The 21190-nt window shown below is 39.7% G+C and overlaps 1 protein-coding gene across 1 annotated transcript in view; it reads right to left on the bottom strand.

Moving 5' to 3' along the window:
- LOC133574358 (receptor activity-modifying protein 1-like) overlaps positions 1 to 21190 on the bottom strand; it is a 166714-nt gene that overhangs the window by 33567 nt on the left and 111957 nt on the right. Inside the window, exon 2 of the mRNA XM_061926519.1 lies at positions 18001 to 18136. Coding sequence (XP_061782503.1) covers positions 18001 to 18136 — 136 coding nt within the window. The remainder of the gene's footprint in view (positions 1 to 18000; positions 18137 to 21190) is intronic.

A 21190-nucleotide genomic window follows, 5' to 3' on the forward strand; every position in this document is an offset into this window, starting at 1 on the left:
AAACCACCGTAGTATAGTTATGATTATTTTATGTCCATGTACCTATTTGTGTGACTAGCTATTTCATTTTAATGCAATGCTGCTAAATTGGGTACATTATTTTAATATGTGAGAGTGGCTTATTTTTAGAACTTGATACAGCGTGCAACATGTTCTTAAGGTTGAGGTGAGCGCGAGCTGTTTGTGTTTTTAAATATTTTTTTTATTCAAGTCCAAATTCTCTTGTGACAGAAATAATGAATGAGAATCTGCACAAGATGAGCGTAACAAATAGCATACTGTGCACCAAAAGTGTTCAGGAGCACAGTGGACAAAAAAACTAAACAAAAACATATACACTGTGGTGGCCTCTGGGGTGTTCCACGCCATCGTCTGCTGGGGTGTGGGGAGCATGGCCAGAGACAGGAGCAGACCCAACAAAGCAACCAAGAGAGCCGACTGCACCCTCGGCCGCCCACTAACTCTCGACCAGTGTCCAGTCCGCATGGATGAGCTAGGATACGTCCAAGGAGACGGAGGTGTCCGACACCTGCTCATTCAGCCAAGACACTGCGAAGCTTGTCCGTCCAGGCGCTCAGCGCTAGCTCCGCAGCCCTGTCTCTTCATCCACATCTCCTACAGTCTCTCCAAACGGACTCTGGTGTGGCAGAGACCCAGCAGCTGGTCTCCATGGCCAAAAGGCTTCCGGGAGGCAGATCCAGAAGTTCACAAAAAAAGCACCGCAGAAGTCACGAAAGTGCCACCCCTTGTCGCACAGTCCCAAAGGGTCCCGAACCAATGTTCCCTATAAGGTGCGCGCCTGTGCAATTGCGCACTGCTCAAGCGTCCTCTGCGCACGGCAAATCTATGCCACGCACCAAATCTCCATCGATCACTTTACTGAGCAAAACTCTTTATGGTCGGCCATAAACACATCACCAAAACATTAGTAAAAAAAATGATATCTAGCAAAACTGGTCATTTTCTGCAGTACAAACCAGACCAAAACCAACTTTGTTATATCAACAGTAGCCGCTCGGTCTTTCTCACTTGCGCCAACACATGCACATAAAGCACTTAGCCAGTGATGCGTTTACAGCCACACAAAAAGTCGGACAACTCCAACACCACACATAAAGTGTCATTCCAGGTCGTTACACTATGATTTACCAATCAAATGTGTGCTTAGTCTAGTGTCATTTATTAGGAATCTTAATTTATAAATAATAATCATGAAATGCTGTTAGTATATTAAATAAATACTAATAAAAATATATTTTTTTACAAACAGGAAGTTGCAGGAATGTACACATGATCCCCTGCTTACATCTCATTGTGCAACATGTGAATGTTTTAATGGGAACTAAATGCAATGTCTGAAAGGGGTACAAATTATTTCCAAAGCAGGACCTCCACCCAGACAAACAATACAAGTACACAGTTCATGAAAAACAATATTTTTTGTTATTGTCATTGTAAGTGGGCCTAAACTGTGGTGCTGAATTTCCCCCAGGGATCAATAAAGTACTTTCTATTCTATTCTAATGCGATGACCGCATTTTTCTGACTATAAGCAGCTACTTTTTTCCCAAACTTTGAACCCTTATAGAAAGGTGAAGCGAATCTATGGATTTTTCTTCGCCAAGGGCCACAATGTTTTGTATTCAACAAGCTTACATAGTCGTAACACCGACAAAGATACTGAAAAGGTGTGTTATTGTTTGTGCTATGGCGCCAAGTTCGCTCACTGCAGGTGCCGCGGGTTGATAGTGTACATTATTTCCTTGTGATCCGTGCCTTGAACCGGAAGAATATGTGCCATTTTGTCTACTAGTTGTCCATAGCGTTTCTACTCGTATGGTTTCTTCGTTCATTACTTCAAGCAACGTTTGTAAGTTTTACAATATAACTAAAACAGCTAGGCGGTCCATGACGATGAGTTTAATCAGCTATTTTAGTGCCGTGTTACAGACACCGTTTGGAAACAATTTAGGTAAGTAAATAAACATTTACAAAAATCTTTCTGTGTAAATATCTAATTTTACAACGTATGCATGTGGAGCTTATAGTCCAGTGCGGCTAATATATGGAAAAATATTAATTTCTTTAAAATTTTACTGGGTGCGGCTTATATGTGCTCTATAGTTTGGAAAATACAGTAATCCCGATTAATCAAAATTCAAAAGTGTGATTAATCTGATTGAAAAATGTATTGTTTGACAGCAACTGTGTGAAAAGTGGAATATATATATATATATATATATATATATATATATATATATATATATATATATATATATATATATATATATATATATATATATATATTTCTATTTGATTAAAAAAATAATTGTAGTTTGGATCATGAGCGGATCAACTTAGTGTTAACTAGTACACAATAAGCATATAGCATGCATTCTTGAGTGTGCAGTCACTTCATTACATAGCTATGTGCTGCTAAGTTCCGGAGGTCCATGAAGGCAGCATATACAAACCCTGTTTCCATTTGAGTTGGGAAATTGTGTTAGATGTAAACATAAACGGAATACAATGGTTTGCAACCCATATTCAATTGAATGCACTACAAAGACAAGATATTTGATGTTCAAACTCATAAACTTAATTTTTTTTTTGCAAATAATAATTAACTTAGAATTTCATGGCTGCAACACGTGCCAAAGTAGTTGGGAAAGGGTATGTTCAGCACTGTGTTACATCACCTTTTCTTTTAACAACATTCAATAAACGATTGGGAACTGAGGAAACTAATTGTTGAAGCTTTGAAAGTGGAATTATTTCCTATTCTTGTTGTATGTAGAGCTTCAGTCGTTCAACAGTCCGGAGTCTCCGCTGTCGTATTTTACGCTTCATAATGCGCCACACATTTTCGATGGGAAACAGGTCTGGACTGCAGGCGGGCCAGGTAAGTACCCGCACTCTTTTTTTACGAAGCCACGCTGTTGTAACACCTGCTGAATGTGGCTTGGCATTGTCTTGCTGAAATAAGCAGGGGCGTCCATGAAAAAGACGGCCCTTAGATGGCAGCATATGTTGTTCCAAAACCTGTATGTACCTTTCAGCATTAATGGTGCCTTCACAGATGTGTAAGTTACCCATGCCTTGGGCACTAATGCACCCCCATACCATCACAGATGCTGGCTTTTGAACTTTGCGTCGATAACAGTCTGGATGGTTCGCTTCCCCTTTGGTCCGGATGACACGATGTCGAATATTTCCAAAAACAATTTGAAATGTGGACTCGTCAGACCACAGAACACTTTTCCACTTTGCATGAGTCCATCTTAGATGATCCCGGGCCCAGAGAAGCCGGCGGCGTTTCTGGATGTTGTTGATAAATGGCTTTCGCTTTGCATAGTAGAGCTTTAACTTGCACTTACAGATGTAGAGACAAACTGTATTTAGTGACAGTGGTTTTCTGAAGTGTTCCTGAGCGCATGTGGTGATATCCTTTAGATATTGATGTCGGTTTTTGATACAGTGCTGTCTGAGGGATTGAAGGTCACGGTCATTCAATGTTGGTTTCCGGCCATGCCGCTTACGTTGAGTGATTTCTCCAGATTTTCTGAATTGATGATATTATGGACCGTAGATGTTGAAAACCCAAAATTTCTTGCAATTGCACTTTGAGAAATTTTGTTCTTAAACTGTTTGACTATTTGGTCATGCACTTGTGGACAAAGGGGTGTACCTCGCCCCATCCTTTCTTGTGAAAGACTGAGCATTTTTTGGGAAGCTGTTTTTACACCCAATCATGGCACCCACCTGTTCCCAATTAGCCTGCACACCTGTGGGATGTTCCAAATAAGTGTTTGATGAGCATTCCTCAACTTTATCAGTATTTATTGCCACCTTTCCCAACTTCTTTGTCACGTGTTGCTGGCATCAAATTGTAAAGTTAATGATTATTTGCAAAAAAAAAAGTTTATCAGTTTGAACATCAAATATGTTGTCTTTGTAGCATATTCAACTGAATATGGGTTGAAAATGATTTGCAAATCATTGTATTCCGTTTATATTTATACATCCAACACAATTTCCCAACTCATATGGAAACGGGGTTTGCACATGGGTGAGAGAGTCACTGGTGATTGCTTCCATAAATTGCATGCTACAATACCACGTCATGGCCATAGTGTAGTGTATTAGGTTCTGTAAAAACAGACTTCCTTTTGCCGCTGACCTTTCAAGAGAAGCACATTTGCTTGGAGCACACATAGAAAACAACAAAAAAAATTGTTTATTTTTAGAACCACTGAACCATCTGGCAACCCCATCGAAAGGTCTGAGTTTGATTTGATTCCTATAAAAAAAACACCATATGTACTTAAAATATAAAAACACTAAAACATTTGAGTCATATTCCATTACACCCACTTTTAGTCATGACTACATTTGAATCTCTGATATAGAATTCTAAAGGTTATAATGACCCTTCGTAAAGGAGATCTCATTGATATACTTGGAAATTCAACATTTACTGTTGTACTACAATATTCCAGGGTTGTACGGTATATTAGTATAGTACCGCAATACTAATGAATCATATTCGGTACTATACCCCTTTTAAAAAGTACCACTCCCCCACGCCCCTGAGCCCCCGTCGTCGTCACGTTGTGTCATTGCTGGTTTACAAGCAGACGAGCATGTTCGGCAGCGCACAATCACAGAGTACTTACAAGCAGACACAGTGTGGAGACAGAAAAGGGAGAACGAACACATTTTGGCTTCAAAACTAACAATAAAGGTGGAGTTATAACACTGAAACGCCCTCAGGAAGAGATGCTTGAAGACATGGCTAGCTGGCCAGCGGCTAACGTCCAGCCGCAGTCTGCAGTGTTGTAGCTACTTCTAGATCACTAATCCTTGTCTCCATGGCGACAAATAAAGTGAGTTTCTTACAAGTATCATCCCTGCAGGACGAGGAATAGCTAAACATGCTTCACTACACACCGTAGCTCACCGGCGTCACAATGTAAACAAACGCCATTGGTGGATATACACCTGCTATCCACTGTAATGATACCAAGTACAGGAGCATATCTAGTCGATACTACTACTACCAGTGCCTCCATGGAAATGCCCCCCTCTACCTCAAAAAACTACTCACCCCCAAATCATCCACACGACACCTCCGCTCCGGACAGGCTAACCTCCTCCAACCTCAGAGGACAAAGCTACGAACAATGGGAGACCGGGCTTTCTGCTCCGCCGCTCCCAGTCTATGGAACGCTCTCCCTGACCACCTGAGGGCACCACAGACTGTGGATGCTTTTAAAAAAGGCTTAAAAACCCTTCTTTTTAAAAAAAGCCTTTTTTTTTTTTTAGATATATGCATACTACTTCTAGCTATTAGGCTGTTCTAGTTTTTATTTTTATTATCTTTTTATTTTTTTAATACACTGTAGCACTTTGAGGTTGTTTGCTTTTTACAAATAAAATCTATTATTGTTATTATTATGATAACGTCGATGATTTTTTAGCATCACAACATCTTCTTTCTGTCATGTCTGTGTAATCATGTTTTGTTTTAGTCATGTTTTGTTTTGTTTAGTTATTGGACTCTTTAGTTTCTGGCTTTTCACTCCCTTGTCTTGTTTCAATGGTTACCCATTAGTTTCACCTGTTCCACGTTTGGACTCATTGTGCACTCTTGTTTGTCACCATAGCAACGCATTAGTTTTCACCTGTCACGTCACGCACCTGTTTCACGTTTTGAGTCACGCACCTGTTTTAGTTAATCATGTCTGTAATATTTAAGTTCATTGTTTTCAGTTTGTCTTTCTGGCGACATCCCGCATTTATGCTTCTGCACACTCTCCACACACCCTTAAGACCCTTGCTGCTCTTTTTTCATGCCGGTTTCTCGTCCAAGTAAGTTTTCTTTATTCATGCCATAGTTTGCAAGTTTTGTTTAATTGTTCATAGTTTCTGCCTTTGTGCAAGTTTTGTGTATATAGTCAAGTTTTGTACTTCCGCCCCTGTGCGCGCCTTTTGTTTGATCCTTTTTTTTTGTAGTTATAGTGTTTAAATAAATCATGTACTCCCCTTCACGCCACGTATGGTCCAAATCTTTTGCACCTCGGGAGAACAAACCACGCCACAGTCCCAGTCGTGACACTTTCATTTTTAAAGATGTTTTATTATATTTATAAACTTAGGAAATATGTCCCTGATCACATGACAAATGTATGATCCTGTAATGACTTGGTATCGGATTGATACCTACATTTGTGGTATCATCCAAAACTAATGTAAAGCATCCAAACGACAGAAGAATAAGTGATTATTACATTTTAACAGAAGTGTAGATAGAACATGTTAAAAGAGAAAGTAAGCAGATATTAACAATAAATGAACAAGTAGATTAATAATTAATTTCCTACCACTTGTCCTTAACAATTTTGACAAAATAATAGAATGGAAAATGACTTACTGCATATGTCAGCAGACTAAATAGGAACCTTTTTTTGCTTACTTACTAATAAAAGACAAGTTGTCTTGTATGCTCACTATTTTATTTAAATACAATACATATGTTTAATGTACTGTAAGATTTTTTTGTTAAAGTAAAGCCAATAAAAGCCAATTTGTGGTCCCCTTTATTTAGAAAATTATTGAAAAGTATCACATTTAATTTTGGTACCGGTACCAAAATATTGGTATCCTGACAAGACTAGTTTCCCTGTCAACAAAGCAGGCAGGCCCGGTAGAAAGTGCACAAAAGTACAAGCATGTCGAATTCTCGCGTTTTTATACATTCGTTTTCACGTCAACATATTAATTCGGCTGTCAAGACCTGTCCCCGCAGGCCACGCCTTGTTTTGTTCATTTTCTTCGATCCATCCATCTTCTTCCGCTTATCCGAGGTCGGGTCGCGGGGGCAGCAGCCTAAGCAGGGAAGCTCAGACTTCCCTCTCCCCAGCCACTTCGTCCAGCTCCTCCCGGGGGATCCCGAGGCGTTCCCAGGCCAGCCGGGAGACATAGTCTTCCCAACGTGTCCTCGGTTTCCCCCGTGGCCTCCTACCGGTCGTACGTGCCCGAAAATTGAAATAAAGCCAATAATGCAATTTTTTGTGGTCCCCTTTTATTTAGAAAACTATCGAAACGCATTTTGGTACCGTTCACTCTCTGTAAAGCACCAGTTCCATTAGCAGCAAAACAGGCCCAGAGCATAATACTACCACCACCATGCTTGACGGTAGGCTTGGTATTCCTGGGATTAAAGGCCTCACCTTTTCTCCTCCAGACATATTGCTGGGTATTTTTTTGTTTCATCTGACATCACATGAACAAAGATAAGACCTTCTGGAGGAAAGTTCTGTGGTCATATGAAACAAAAAATTAGCTCTTTGTCAAATTTTCAATAACATTGGTATAGGGACAACACTACAATGTTCCCTCCATTATCGTAGGGGTTACACCCGGGTTTAAAACACCTTCAAAGGTTAGCTTCTCGGCAACCGCATAAGGGCTGCAAACAGTCACTTTTATTGCAACAAAGTAATTAATCTGTACTAATATTTTTTCTCCCCCTCCGCCGGGGTTTACTTACTGTACTAATCCCGCTTAGTAAAGAAGAGTTAGACATACTACAGCTGTTGTAAGTCGACACTCAGCAGGGAACCATCGGGAATAGAATTTCCAAAGAAAATCGATATTGTAGATTTTGACTGGGATGACGTTCTTCCTCTTTCAAGACTCTTTGCACAGTAAAGGCATGTTTGTGTTACACTTTGCTGGTATGATGCTGATGCAACAATCTCATCAAGCCTGTAAATTCCATGGATTTTACAGGATTATTGTATTAAACTATGCGAAGGCAAACATGAAGTAACCGTGCTGCTCTGTGGAAATGGGCCTCGCAAAGTTCCAGTATGTCCTCCATCACAGAGCCCTTGTGGCTAAAAGCTTTATTATGCTATAGCGCAGTGTTTTTCAACCACTGTGCCGCGGCGTGAGATACAGTCTGGTGTGCCGTGGGAGATTATGTAATTTCACCTATTTGGGTTAAAAATATTTTTTGCAAACCAGTAATTATAGTCTGCAAATGATGTGTTGTTGTTGAGAGTCGGTGCTGTCTAGAGCTCGGCAGAGTACCGTATTTTTCAGAGTATAAGTCGCTCCGGAGTATAAGTCGCACCGGCTGAAAATGCATAATAAAGAAGGAAAAAAACATGTATAAGTCGCATTTTTGGGGGAAATTTATTTGATAAAACCCAACACCAAGAATAGACATTTGAAAGGCAATTAAATAAAGAATAGTGAACAACAGGCTGAATAAGTGTACGTTATATGAGGCATAAATAACCAGAGGTGGGTAGAGTAGCCAGAAATTGTACTCAAGTAAGAGTACTGTTACTTTAGAGATTTATTACTCAAGTAAAAGTAAGGAGTAGTCACCCAAATATTTACTTGAGTAAAAGTAAAAAGTATGTTGTGAAAAAACTACTCAAGTACTGAGTAACTGATGAGTAACATACACACTCATATCATATATATATATATATATATATATATATATATATATATATATATATATATATATATATATATATATATATACATACATACATACATATACATTGATATATACAGTATATAATTTATAAGTATTTATTTTGCTGTTTTTGTTTACATGTTAAAGGTGTTTTAATGAATATACATGCATGTTTAACATATAGATTCCTTTCTTTAATGAAGACTAGAATATAAGTTGGTGTATTACCTGATTCTGATGACTTGCGTTGATTGTAATCAGACAGTCGTGATGATAACGTCCACGTTTTCAAATGGAGGAGAAGAAAAGTTCCTCCTTTCTGTCTAATACCACATGAAAGTGGTGGGTTTTTGGCATCTTATTTGTCCAGCTTCCATATTCGTTTTTATACACTTTACAAGAAATATATTGGCGTCAAACTCCGTAGCTTGCTAGCTTGTTTACGCTGGCTTTCGGAGACTCTTATTTTGAAAGCGCAGGCGCGATGGCGCGGCACTTTTATTGTGAAGACAGGAACGTCCTCATGTGCGGTCAGTCTTGAGGCTTTTGACGGTACGGTTGAAATAAAACAAGTATCTTTTTTCCTTCACACTTTTGATTGATTGATCGGAACTTTTATTATTAGATTGCACAGTACAGTACATATTCCGTACAATTGACCACTAAATGGTAACACCCCAATAAGTTTTTCAACTTGTTTAAGTCAGGTCATGTGACCACCTGGCTCTGTTTGATTGGTCCAACGTCACCAGTGACTGCATCTGATTGGTGGAACGAAGTGAAACGTCACCAGTAAGGCAGGCACTTTGAAGGTCTGACAGACCAAAACAAACAAAGCGTGCATTAAAAGATCGATAAAAATTAGTAGCGAGTAGCGAGCTGAATGTAGATAAAAGTAGCGGAGTAAAAGTAGTGTTCCTTCTCTATAAATATACTTAAGTAAAAGTAAAAGTATGTTGCATTAAAACTACTCTTAGAAGTACAATTTATTCCAAAAGTTACTCAAGTAGATGTAACGGAGTAAATGTAGCGCGTTACTACCCACCTCTGTAAATAACCAACTGAAAACGTAACATATTATGGTAAGAGTCATTCAAATAAATATAACATATAGAACATGCTATACGTTTACCAAACAATCTGTCACTCCTAATCGCTAAATCCCATGAAATCTTATATGTCTAGTCTCTTACGGGAATGAGCTAAATAATATTATTTGATATTTTACGGTAATGTGTTAATAATTTCACACATAAGTCGCTCCTGAGGATAAGTCGCACCCCCGGCCAAACTATGAAAAAAATGCAACTTATAGTCCGAAAAAAACGGTAACCATGTAATACAGCTAATTGCTTTGTAGATGTCGAAAACAGAGGGAGGCAGCATGCAGGTAAAAATGGTATCTAATGCTTAAACCAAAAATAAACAAAAGGTGAGTGACCCTAAGAAAAGGCATTGAAGCTTAGGGAAGGCTATGCAGAATAAAACTAAAACTGAACTGGCTACAAAGTATACAAAAACAGAATGCTGGACGACAGCAAAGACTTACTGTGGAGCAAAGACGGTGTCCACAATGTACATGACAATCAACAATGTCCCCACAAAGAAGGATAAAAACAACTGAAATATTCTTGATTGCTAAAACAAAGCAGGTGCGGGAAATATCGCTCAAAGGAAGACATGAAACTGTTTCAGGAAAATACCAAAAAAAGAGAAAAAGCCACCAAAATAGGAGCTCAAGGCAAGAACTAAAACACAACAAACAGGAAAACAGCAACAATCTCCAAATAAGTCAGGGTGTGATGTGACAGGTGGTGACAGTACACCTACTTTGAGATAAGAGCTATAGTGATGCATGGTTGGTTATGGTTTAAAGTCATATCCAACAATTGCGACAACGACTTTTTACTGTCAACTGTGTTTCGTTTTTTAATGATTTCAGCGGGTGGTGTGCCTCCGGATTTTTTCAACGCAAAAAATGTGTCTTGCCTCAAAAAAAGTTGAAAAACACCGCTATAGCGCCACAGCTGGCGCGTCCCCCTTCCAAACCTTCAGGTCCTTTTATAAAAATCTAATCTTGCATTGTTGGAGACATGAAATGTTTCTTGTTTTCTTTTTGCAGAAGCACAATTTTAAATATGCCAAAACCAGCATCTTAGAGATTAAATTTGTAATATGCAAATATGAAGAGTTTTTTTTAGTACAATATACATACATAAAGTCGTGGTCAAAAGTTTACATACACTTGTAAAGAACATAATGTCATGGATGTCTTGAGTTTCCAATCATTTCTACAACTCTTATTTTTTTGTGATAGAGTGATTGGAGCACATACTTGTTGGTCACAAAAAACATTCATGAAGTTTGGTTCTTTTATTAATTTATTATGGGTCTACTGAAAATGTGGTCAAACAGCTCAATTTTTGTTTCATCTGACCACAGAACTTTCCTCCAGAAGGTCTTATCTTTGTCCATGTGATGTCAGATGAAACACAAATTGAGCTGTTTGGCCACAATACCCAGCAATATGTTTGGAGGAGAAAATGTGAGGCCTTTAATCCCAGGAACACCATCCATACCGTCAAGCATGGTGGTGGTAGTATTATGCTCTGGGCCTGTTTTGCTGCCAATAGAACTGGTGCTTTACAGAGAGTAAATGGGACAGCAGATTTGGTCACATTTTCAGTAGACCCATAATAAATTCAAAAAAGAACCAAACTTCATGAATGTTTTTTGCGACAAACAAGTATGTGCTACAATCACTCTATCCCAAACAATTAAGAGTTGTAGAAATTATTGGAAACTCAAGACAGCCATGACATTATGTCCTTTACAAGTGTATGTAAACTTTTGACTTTTGATTTACAAACCCCTCATTGTACAATTGTTTTGATTTACAAACCACAGCCCGAATACACATATGTTTTGGTGTACAAATCGTGTCTCAGTGTACAAACATTTCATCCACCCATTGTGGGCGGGCTGATTGCTCTCCGGTGCCCAGTCAGTCAGCACAGCAGTACTGTCGTTATCGACTATTCAAATGTTTTAGTTGTGTGCTTTTTAGGTGTTATTTTGCCTTTTTTTACAGTCTACAATGTTCTAGTTTTGCTCGCTCAATATCAAAGAATGCAAAGAACAAGTTATGTGTGGTTTGAAACATTCAGGAAGTATCCACAGCGTTGTCGACACTTTCCTCCTCCTTTACTTACTTATTTTGTTTACCTAATGGGTGTAGCAAGCTGGCTGTTACTATTAAGGAGTACAATGGAACCTCGATTTACAAACCCCCTTTTTTTTGCAAACTTTTGGATTTTCTAACTTTTGGATCAAGCTGAATGTGCCGCCGTGTGCGAAACATGTCTCAGAGCAGAGTGTTTTAGTGAGGAGGCAGAGCACTCCACGTCACTTTGACTGTGTTTTTTCATCTTTTGACAAGTTTTGTCCATTTGACTCAATATGAGTCCCAAAAACTCAACGGACTGGACAGCGTGGAAAGAAGTAGGGTAACGCTTTGGAGAGCAGAGCAGCGCATTCAGCACAGTTCAACGTGTTAATAAAGAGAAAGTTGATCCATTACCCCCTTGTTATGTTTGTTTGATATGCAGTACTGTATAGCACTTTATATTGTGTTGTGTAAAATATAGACTTTTGTCAAGGCTGTAATCCATTATTCACATTTACATTGTTTACAAACGTGTTGATTTACAAACTCCGTTCGAGAACTAATTAAGTTCGTAAATTCAATGGTTCGAGGTTCCACTGTATTGTGATTTGAAAATGAGTGCACCACAGGGCTAGTGACAGTGTGTACGTGTAGGCAGGGCGGCTGCATACAAAGAGGGCAGTTCAGCTAGTTGTTATTTTGGCTTTGTTAATTAATAGAATGTTGATCCCTAACACCCTTGCCATGTTTGTTTGATATACAGTACCCTACAGCGCTTTATATTTTGTACAAACTTCTAGTAAAATATGGACGTTTTGTCGAAACTGGAATTCATTAATCAAATTTACATAGTTTTTCTTATTGCGATGTTTGCTTTACAATAGGGTTCGAAAGTGTGACGTAATAAACGCAATGCATTGTGGTTCTTGCTGGTGTCTGAATAGCTTATTTACATGGCTGAATGCAGGAATCTGTTCTAAAGTTGTGTTCTTTTCTTTAACCTTCTCACTGGTCTTGTGGTTAGAGTGTTAGAGATCAGTAGGTCGTGAGTTCAAACCTCGGCCGAGTCATAGCAAAGACTATAAAAATGGGACCCATTACCTCCCTGCTTGGCACTCAGCATTATGGGTTGGAATTGGGGGTTAAATCACCAAAATGATTCCTGAGCGCGGCCACTGCTGCGGCTCACTGCTCCCCTCACCTCCCAGGGGGTGGAACAAGGGGATGGGTCGAATGCAGAGAGTAATTTCACCACACGTAGTGTGTGTGTGACTATCAGTGGTACTTTAACTTTAACAAGTTCAAAACATAGTGCAAACGTGCAGTTTCATTAACGTCCTCCCAGCGCGGCAACAACACACAACAACAGCAGTCACGTTTTCGTTTACCGTAAAGCAGTTCGTCTGCCGTAAACAGCAATGTTGTGACACTCTTAAACAGGACAATACTGCCATCTACTGTACATGCATATGTGACAATAACATCTATGGCTTTTAGAGAGTGCAGTGCACAACTGCGCACACAACAAGGAGACGAAGCAGAATGCATCATCAGAGAGGGTGTTCAGCATGGTTAGAAAAATAGTGACAGAGAATAGAACAAGGATGGACAATTCAACCCTTAACTCAACAATGAGTAGATGAGTGTTATGTGTGTGTAATTGTGAAAATAAATGAACACTGAAATTCAAGTATTTCTCTTATTTATATATATATATATATATATATATATATATATATATATATATATATATATATATATATATATATATATATATATATATATATATATATATATAATAAAATAAATATGTATATATATATATATATATATATATAGCTAGAATTCACTGAAAGTCAAGTATTTCTTATATATACTTGGTGAATTCTAGCTGTAAATATACTGCTCCCCTCTTAACCACGCCCCCCCCCCCCCCCCCCCCCACACACACACACACACACACACACACACACCTCCCGAAATCGGAGGTCTCAAGGTTGGCAAGTATGGCCTGGATAGCATAGCAGCCGTGAGATGATTCAACATCACTTTTAACGCCATCACCCGGTACATGTTGGTGTGTTTTCTGCATTTTCACACTGTAATTATTCTGTAGCATTTAGTAGGATGTTAGCTAGGCCAAAGGTAAGCTATCTGCAGGTTACAAACAACGCACAGTATTTGGGAAAAAAGCAATACTCCTATTCATAGATCAAATACTGAGAAGGCTTTGAATATTTCACACATTTATGCAAAGTGTATTTCCATGCACTACATTTAGATTTCACAAATAGTTTTTTTTTTTTGTATTTTCACACCTATAAGTGACGTCCCAGAGTCCATGCACTCTCTCTAATGCATCTATTGGTCATACACTGTGTGCCTCCCGTACACATTTCCTTTTAGCGCAAATTAATATATTGCAAAACAAGGCATCTTTGCAGCTTCTTACAAGTCAACAGCAAAGCTCTTGTTGTACCTGATGTCCGCTTTAATATTGGCACAGATTACACATATTACGTATCCAATGGCTACGCTGATGTTAAATAGCAGACAGCATCAAGAAATGATCTTGGATTGCGGCACGAACATGACACTACTACCAAGAAGGTCTCGGAGCAGATGCAGGTTCGAAGCAAAGAAATACTGGCTGGAGAGAGTTGTTTCGAAGGAATTTTTGGACGAAGAATCATGGGAGCAAAACTTTCAAATGTCTCAGAGTTCCTTCATAAAGCTCTGAGGATTGATGGAAGCCGTTTTAAATTGGAAAGAAAAGACCGTTCGTGACCCGGCCAATGCTGTTCCAGATGAAGGATGCTGTTGTTGTTGTGGACAGTTGTTGTGGGGCTTGGTTGGTAGAGCGGCCGTGCCAGCAACCTGAGGGTTCCTGGCTCGATCCCTGTCTTCCGGGCCTTGCATGGCAGCTCCCGCCATCAGAGTGTGAATATGTGTATGAATGGGTGAATGTGGAAATAGTGTCATATAGGGTCCACTCTGGCAGCCAACACCCACTCGAGGGATCTGGTCTTCAATCGCATAATCTTGATGTGTTAGTCCAGTTTCTCAAAAGCCAAACATGATCAGTTTAAGGTGTTTCTATGAGTTGTAGGATGCTTCTTTAGGGCCAAACTGTTTAAGAAATGTTGTGAGTGACAAGTCCTGTTGACACACCTCTGACAGGACGACAGTCTTCTCTTTCTGATGTAAATTTCCGAGCTCTTGCACAAACCTAAAGTTGGTTTGTTGTTGAGCCTATACTGACTCCGCATTTCAAAATGTGCGATATGAAGGGTCCACTCTGGCAGGCCACACCCACTCAAGAGGTCTGGTCTTCAATCGCTTAATCTAGGTGTGTCAGTCCAGTTTCTCAAAAGCCAAACATGATCAGATTAAGGTGTTTCCATGAGTTGTCGAATGCTTCTTTAGAGCCAAACTGTTTAAGAAATATAGTGAGTGACAAGTCCTGTTGACACACCTCTGACAGGACGACAGTCTTCTCTTTCTGATGTAAATTTCCGAGCTCTTGCACAAACCTAAAGTTGGTTTGTTGTTGAGCCTATACTGACTTCGCATTTCGAAATGTGCGATATGAAGGTTCCATTCTGGCAGCCCACACCCACTCGATAGGTCTGGTCTTCAATCGCATAATCTAGGTATGTCAGTCCAGTTTCTCAAAAGCCAAACATGATCAGATTAAAGTGTTTCTATGAGTTGTAGGATACTTCTTTAGAGCCAAACTGTTTAGGAAATGTAGTAAGTGACAAGTCCTGTTGATTTACCTCTAACAGGATGACAGTCTTCTCTTTCTGATGTAAATTTCCGAGCTCTTGCACAAACCTAAAGTTGGTTTGTTGTTGAGCCTATACTGACTTCGCATTTCTAAATGTGCGATATGAAGGTTCCACTCTGGCAGCCCACACCCACTCGATAGGTCTGGTCTTCAATCGCATAATCTAGGTATGTCAGTCCAGTTTCTCAAAAGCCAAACATGATCAGATTAAGGTGTTTCTATGAGTTGTAGGATGGTTCTTTAGAGCCAAACTGTTTAGGAAATGTAGTAAGTGACAAGTTCTGTTGATTTACCTCTAACAGGATGACAGTCTTCTCTTTCTGATGTAAAATTCCGAGTTTTTGCACAAACCCAAAGTTGGTTTGTTGTTGAGCCTTTACTGACTTCGCATTTCGAAATGTGCGATATGAAGGGTCCACTCTGGCAGCCCACACCCACTCGAGAGATCTGGTCTTCAATCGCATAATCTAGGTGTGTCAGTCCAATTTCTCAAAAGCCAAACATGATCCGATTAAGGTGTTTCCATGAGTTGTAGGATGCTTCTTTAGAGCCAAACTGTTTAGGAAATGTAGTGAGTGACAAGTCCTGTTGACTTACCTCTGACAGGCGACAGTCTTCTCTTTCTGATGTAAAATTCCGAAGTCTTGCGCAAAGCCAAAGTTGGTTCGTCCGTGAACCTTTACTGACGTCGCATTTCGAAATGTGCGATACAAAGGGTCCACTCTGGCAGCCCACACCCACTTGAGAGATCCGGTCTTCAATCGCATAATCTAGGTGTGTCAGTCCAGTTTCTCAAAAGCCTAACATGATCCTATTAAGGTGTTTCCATGAGTTGTAGGATGCTTCTTTAGAGCCAAACTGTTTAGGAAATGTAGTGAGTGACAAGTCCTGTTGACTTACCTCTGAGAGGACGACAGTCTTTTCTTTCTGATGTTAAATTCCGAGGTCTTGCACAAACCCAACGTTGGTTTGTTTGTGAGCCTTTACTGACGTCGCATTTCGAAATGTGCGATACGAAGGGTCCACTCTGGCAGCTCACACCCACTTGAGAGATCCGGTCTTCAATCGCATAATCTAGGTGTGTCAGTCCAGTTTCTCAAAAGCCTAACATGATCCTATTAAGGTGTTTCCATGAGTTGTAGGATGCTTCTTTAGAGCCAAACTGTTTAGGAAATGTAGTGAGTGACAAGTCCTGTTGACTTACCTCTGAGAGGACGACAGTCTTTTCTTTCTGATGTTAAATTCCGAGGTCTTGCACAAACCCAACGTTGGTTTGTTTGTGAGCCTTTACTGACGTCGCATTTCGAAATGTGCGATACGAAGGGTCCACTCTGGCAGCTCACACCCACTTGAGAGATCTGGTCTTCAATCGCATAATCTAGGTGTGTCAGTCCAGTTTCTCAAAAGCCAAACATGATCCGATTAAGGTGTTTCCATGAGTTGTAGGATGCTTCTTTAGAGCCAAACTGTTTAGGAAATGTAGTGAGTGACAAGTCCTGTTTACCTCTGACAGGATGACAGTCTTCTCTTTCTGATGTAAAATTCCGAGGTCTTGCACAAACCCAAAGTTGGTTAGTTCGTGAGCCTTTACTGACGCCGCATTTCGATATGTGCGATACGAAGGGTCCACTCTGGCAGCCTACTCCCACTCGAGAGATCTGGTCTTCAATCGTATAATCTAGGTGTGTCAGTCCAGTTTCTCAAAAGCCAAACATGATCCGATTAAGGTGTTTCCATAAGTCGTAGGATGCTTCTTTAGAGCCAAACTGTTTAGGAAATGTAGTGAGTGACAAGTCCTGTTGACTTACCTCTGACAGGACGACAGTCTTCTCTTTCTGATGTTAAATTCCAAAGTCTTGCACAAACCCAACGTTGGTTTGTTCGTGAGCCTTTTATAAAAACTGATTCCGTTGACGGCCGAGATACAGGACAAGTTTGGCAGCTTGCTCATGTCTTCTCCATAGGAAGTGCTCATATGGATCAATTCCACCAATTATACTTATTTTTTGTGGCAGGCCTTTGGAACAGGGTCCAGCTTGTTATAATTCAATCCCAAGGTTTTTTTTATTTCGTACAATCCATTTTAATCCAGTTTGTTGCTCTCTCTCACAATACCGCTGGTTGAGTACAGCAATGTAAACAAAAACTTTGCCAACCAACAATGCATCAGGTTCAACCTTCAAGCCCTATTTGAACTGTTCTATATAAAAGTGACTGATGTTTCAGCTTTAACTGTCTGGACGTGCCTTCAGTTGCCATTGTTTACTCGTACAGAGAGCTACATAGCTAGTGAAGGAGAATAGAGTTGCTCACTGCCAAGAAAACACTGCCTCAGAGTTTTGGCAAGTCACATGCTCAGCCACTTGCAAAAGAACTCAAACAAGATCAAAACGCTGGATGACGCTGTAGCATAATGAAGCGTTAACTTGCCTCAATCCACTAAACTGAAAGGTGAAACTGCCTGTTCAAAGTCTCATGCAAATATTGCATGTTAAGGTCACATTATGGTGCTTGTCTACATGTAAATGTTGGGTTGGCTGTACTCACTCGACGGTGTCCTCCCAGCTGCACCAGTTTTTCTGATCAAGCTCTTGCATGTCCAGTCTGAATTTGGCCAGACAGAACTCTTCTATGGCGTATTCATAATGGGGTCCACAACCAAGTGCTGACATACACTGAGTCACTGTGAAGAGAGAAGAACAGGGGAATGCGTGAAGATGGTCAAATGCCAAAGCTGTTCTTTAAATATAAAACTATTGAGTGGAAATTGTTGTCAGTGTTGCAGAAAAAAAGTCCCTGGCTTTATTCTAATTTAGAAATAAATCAACATAATTGCTGTCAAATGAAAAACATGTTAAAATATGCAGTTTTATTGTCATCTCACTCACACAGACTTCAAATGATAAGACACTATTGGAGTGAGTTACCCAGAACAGTGATAAATACAAAACACATTTGTAAAAAACCCTATTTTACTATAAGAAATCACATGTTTGGGGCATTTTGCCCCACCTTTTTAGCATATGGGATGAATGATTACTGTAACTTGACAAAATATATTGGCAAATCCATAGCAATCGTCATTGTTTACTTTGAAGTGGGCCTATACGTAAGGACCTAAAGAGAAAGTAAAAATATACTGTCATCTTTTCAAGAACTGCTCAACAATGATGCTGCAAACTGTAAATATTTATTTTTTACCACAGTCAGGTAAAGTAACATATCACACAAGTCAACAATGACATGCAGTACAAATTAAAATGTGAGACCAATAAAAAGGTTTGAAAACAAATCTGGAGATAAAGATGTGTGTATCACAATCCTAGTGTGTGTGTAAAGTGTGAAAACGTGTGTATCACAATCCTTATATGTGTGCAAGATGTTGAGATGTGTGTATCACAATCCTTATATGTGTGCAAGATGTTAAGATGTGTGTATTACAATCCTTGTATGTGAGCAAAATGTTAAGATGTGTGTATCACAATCCTTATATGTGTGCAAGATGTTAAGATGTGTGTATTACAATCCTTGTATGTGTGCAAGATGTTAAGGACCGACCTCGAAGCCAGCGGCAGGTGAGTAGATTGCCCAGCTGGGGCTGGTTATCTAATCACCTGTCGCCTTTATTAGCAGCAGCCGGACCGAGACACAGTGTTGGAGTTGGAGTTGGAGCCAAGAGCAGAGACACGCCGGACTGAAAAGTCTTGAATATATATTGCTGGAAAGCAAACCATACTTGTGTATGACAAATAAAAGACTTGCTCCAACCTGTATACCGGGCTCAAGAAGATCTGTCGGCATCAGAAGAACCCACCACACTTGGAGACTTCCACAGTTAAGATGTGTGTATCACAATCCTTACATGTGTGCAAGATGGGACGGTGTGTGTAAAGCATTGTGTGTAATATTTTGCAAAAACTGTGAAGCAGAGTCTATCTGCACAGTGGTTTTGCTTACTGTGTGTAGACTTTGTTAACTTGGTGAAAATTTAAAATTTAGTGTGTTAGCAATTGGAAAAAACTCTAATATATCTTGAATGTGGAGAAATATGTTCACCTTCTTCTTTGAATGCGTTTGGTTCAGTTCAGTTATAGTTTATATCGAACATGGATACGACACAATGTCGTTCATCACATATTTCCAGTTGTTTCATTCCAGCACGTCCGAAAAGAAGTAGGAAGAAGCAGAGCTTATTTAATCCAACTCCTTTTCACATTATAGCAGTTTTATCCCATTTCCTTTATTATTGATTGACCATGTCAGATGTGTCCACTAACCATGCCGTCTTACTAGTCTTAAGTGTTTTGATGAATCAAAAACAAAGCTGTCAAGACTTGGACTTTGGGGTTTGTTTTCCCGGAATGCAAATGAAAGTTGGCGCGGGCAAGGCGTGAAGGTAAAGACATTATTTATTTTACACTAACAAAGGAACAAAAAGCGCGCTCAAGGCGGAAGTACAAACTTGACTAACGAAACAAAAGACTTGCACGTGGGCAAAAAAACTATGGACATGAACAAAAGTCGCTAACTGTGGCATGAATAGAAAAAACTTACTTGACATGGCATGAAGTGCGCAGAGGTAAACAGAGTGAATGTCACCAGGCCGACCAACAGAAAAAGACAGGCTTTAAATAACAGTGACATGATTGGTGACAGGTGTGTGAGTCCAAACGTGGAACAGGTGAAACTAATGGGTAACCATGGAAACAAGACAAGGAAGTGAAAAGGCAGGAACTAAAAAGAGTCCAAAACCCAAACAGAACATAACTTAAACAAAACATGATCCAGACACGACAAAAGCAAAAAATAAAAAATATATATATACAGTATATAAGTTAAATTATGCCGCAACCCACATCGCAGATTCCCAGATGCATACATTATCATCCATCCATCCCTTTTCTACCGCTTGTCCCTTCATTATCAATTAGTCTAATTGTTTGCTCACTGTCCTCTAACTCTTACATGTTGTGTTATAATTGCTGGATTGGAAAGAGATGCTTCATCTTGTTTTGTAAAGCCAACTGACTCTGACCACGTCTGTACACAACACTTCAGTCAATGCAAACCTTTTCTGTAGGTGCAGGAGCATAAACAAATGACCTTGGACCCGGCATTTCCGTGCTTCTAACCTCTCCTCGCGGTTAACGTGACTCTTAGAAATCATTGATCCGTGAGTGAATGCCCACTAAGAAGCTCACGTGTGTGTATGTATAAATTGTGGAGTAATAATCGTAAATCGCTTCTGTTTCTAATCATTACACAACATTATTACAACCACATGGGAGAGACAAAAAAACACTTTGAGGTACAAGAATATTGAAAGACTATATTGCTGGAATAATAATACAGGTGCAGTTTGCAGAACTATGGTATTTATTACCAATGTGTTATTTTATTATACCAACTTTTTATCTTAAAAGATTACAACAGAGACATTCTTTCTTCGCAAAATTGCGACTTATCCTAGTCAATGTTCCCTGTGATTTTTCATGTGTGTGAGCAAATGGAAAAACTCCCTGAGCATTCAGTGGAGCCCATGTGAGCAACATCAGATGTGCACACTGTGGCTACACCAGCAGCACACCTGTCCCAAACCTGACTAAATAACAAGTTAAATCTCCATCCATCCATCCATCCATTTTCTACCGCTTGTCCCTTTCGGGTTCGTGGGGGGTGCTGGAGCCTATCTCAGCTGCATTCGGGAGGAAGGCGGCATACACCCTGGACAAGTCCC

This window comes from Nerophis lumbriciformis, linkage group LG31, assembly GCF_033978685.3.
Source record: "Nerophis lumbriciformis linkage group LG31, RoL_Nlum_v2.1, whole genome shotgun sequence".
Classification (NCBI taxonomy): Eukaryota; Metazoa; Chordata; class Actinopteri; order Syngnathiformes; family Syngnathidae; genus Nerophis; species Nerophis lumbriciformis.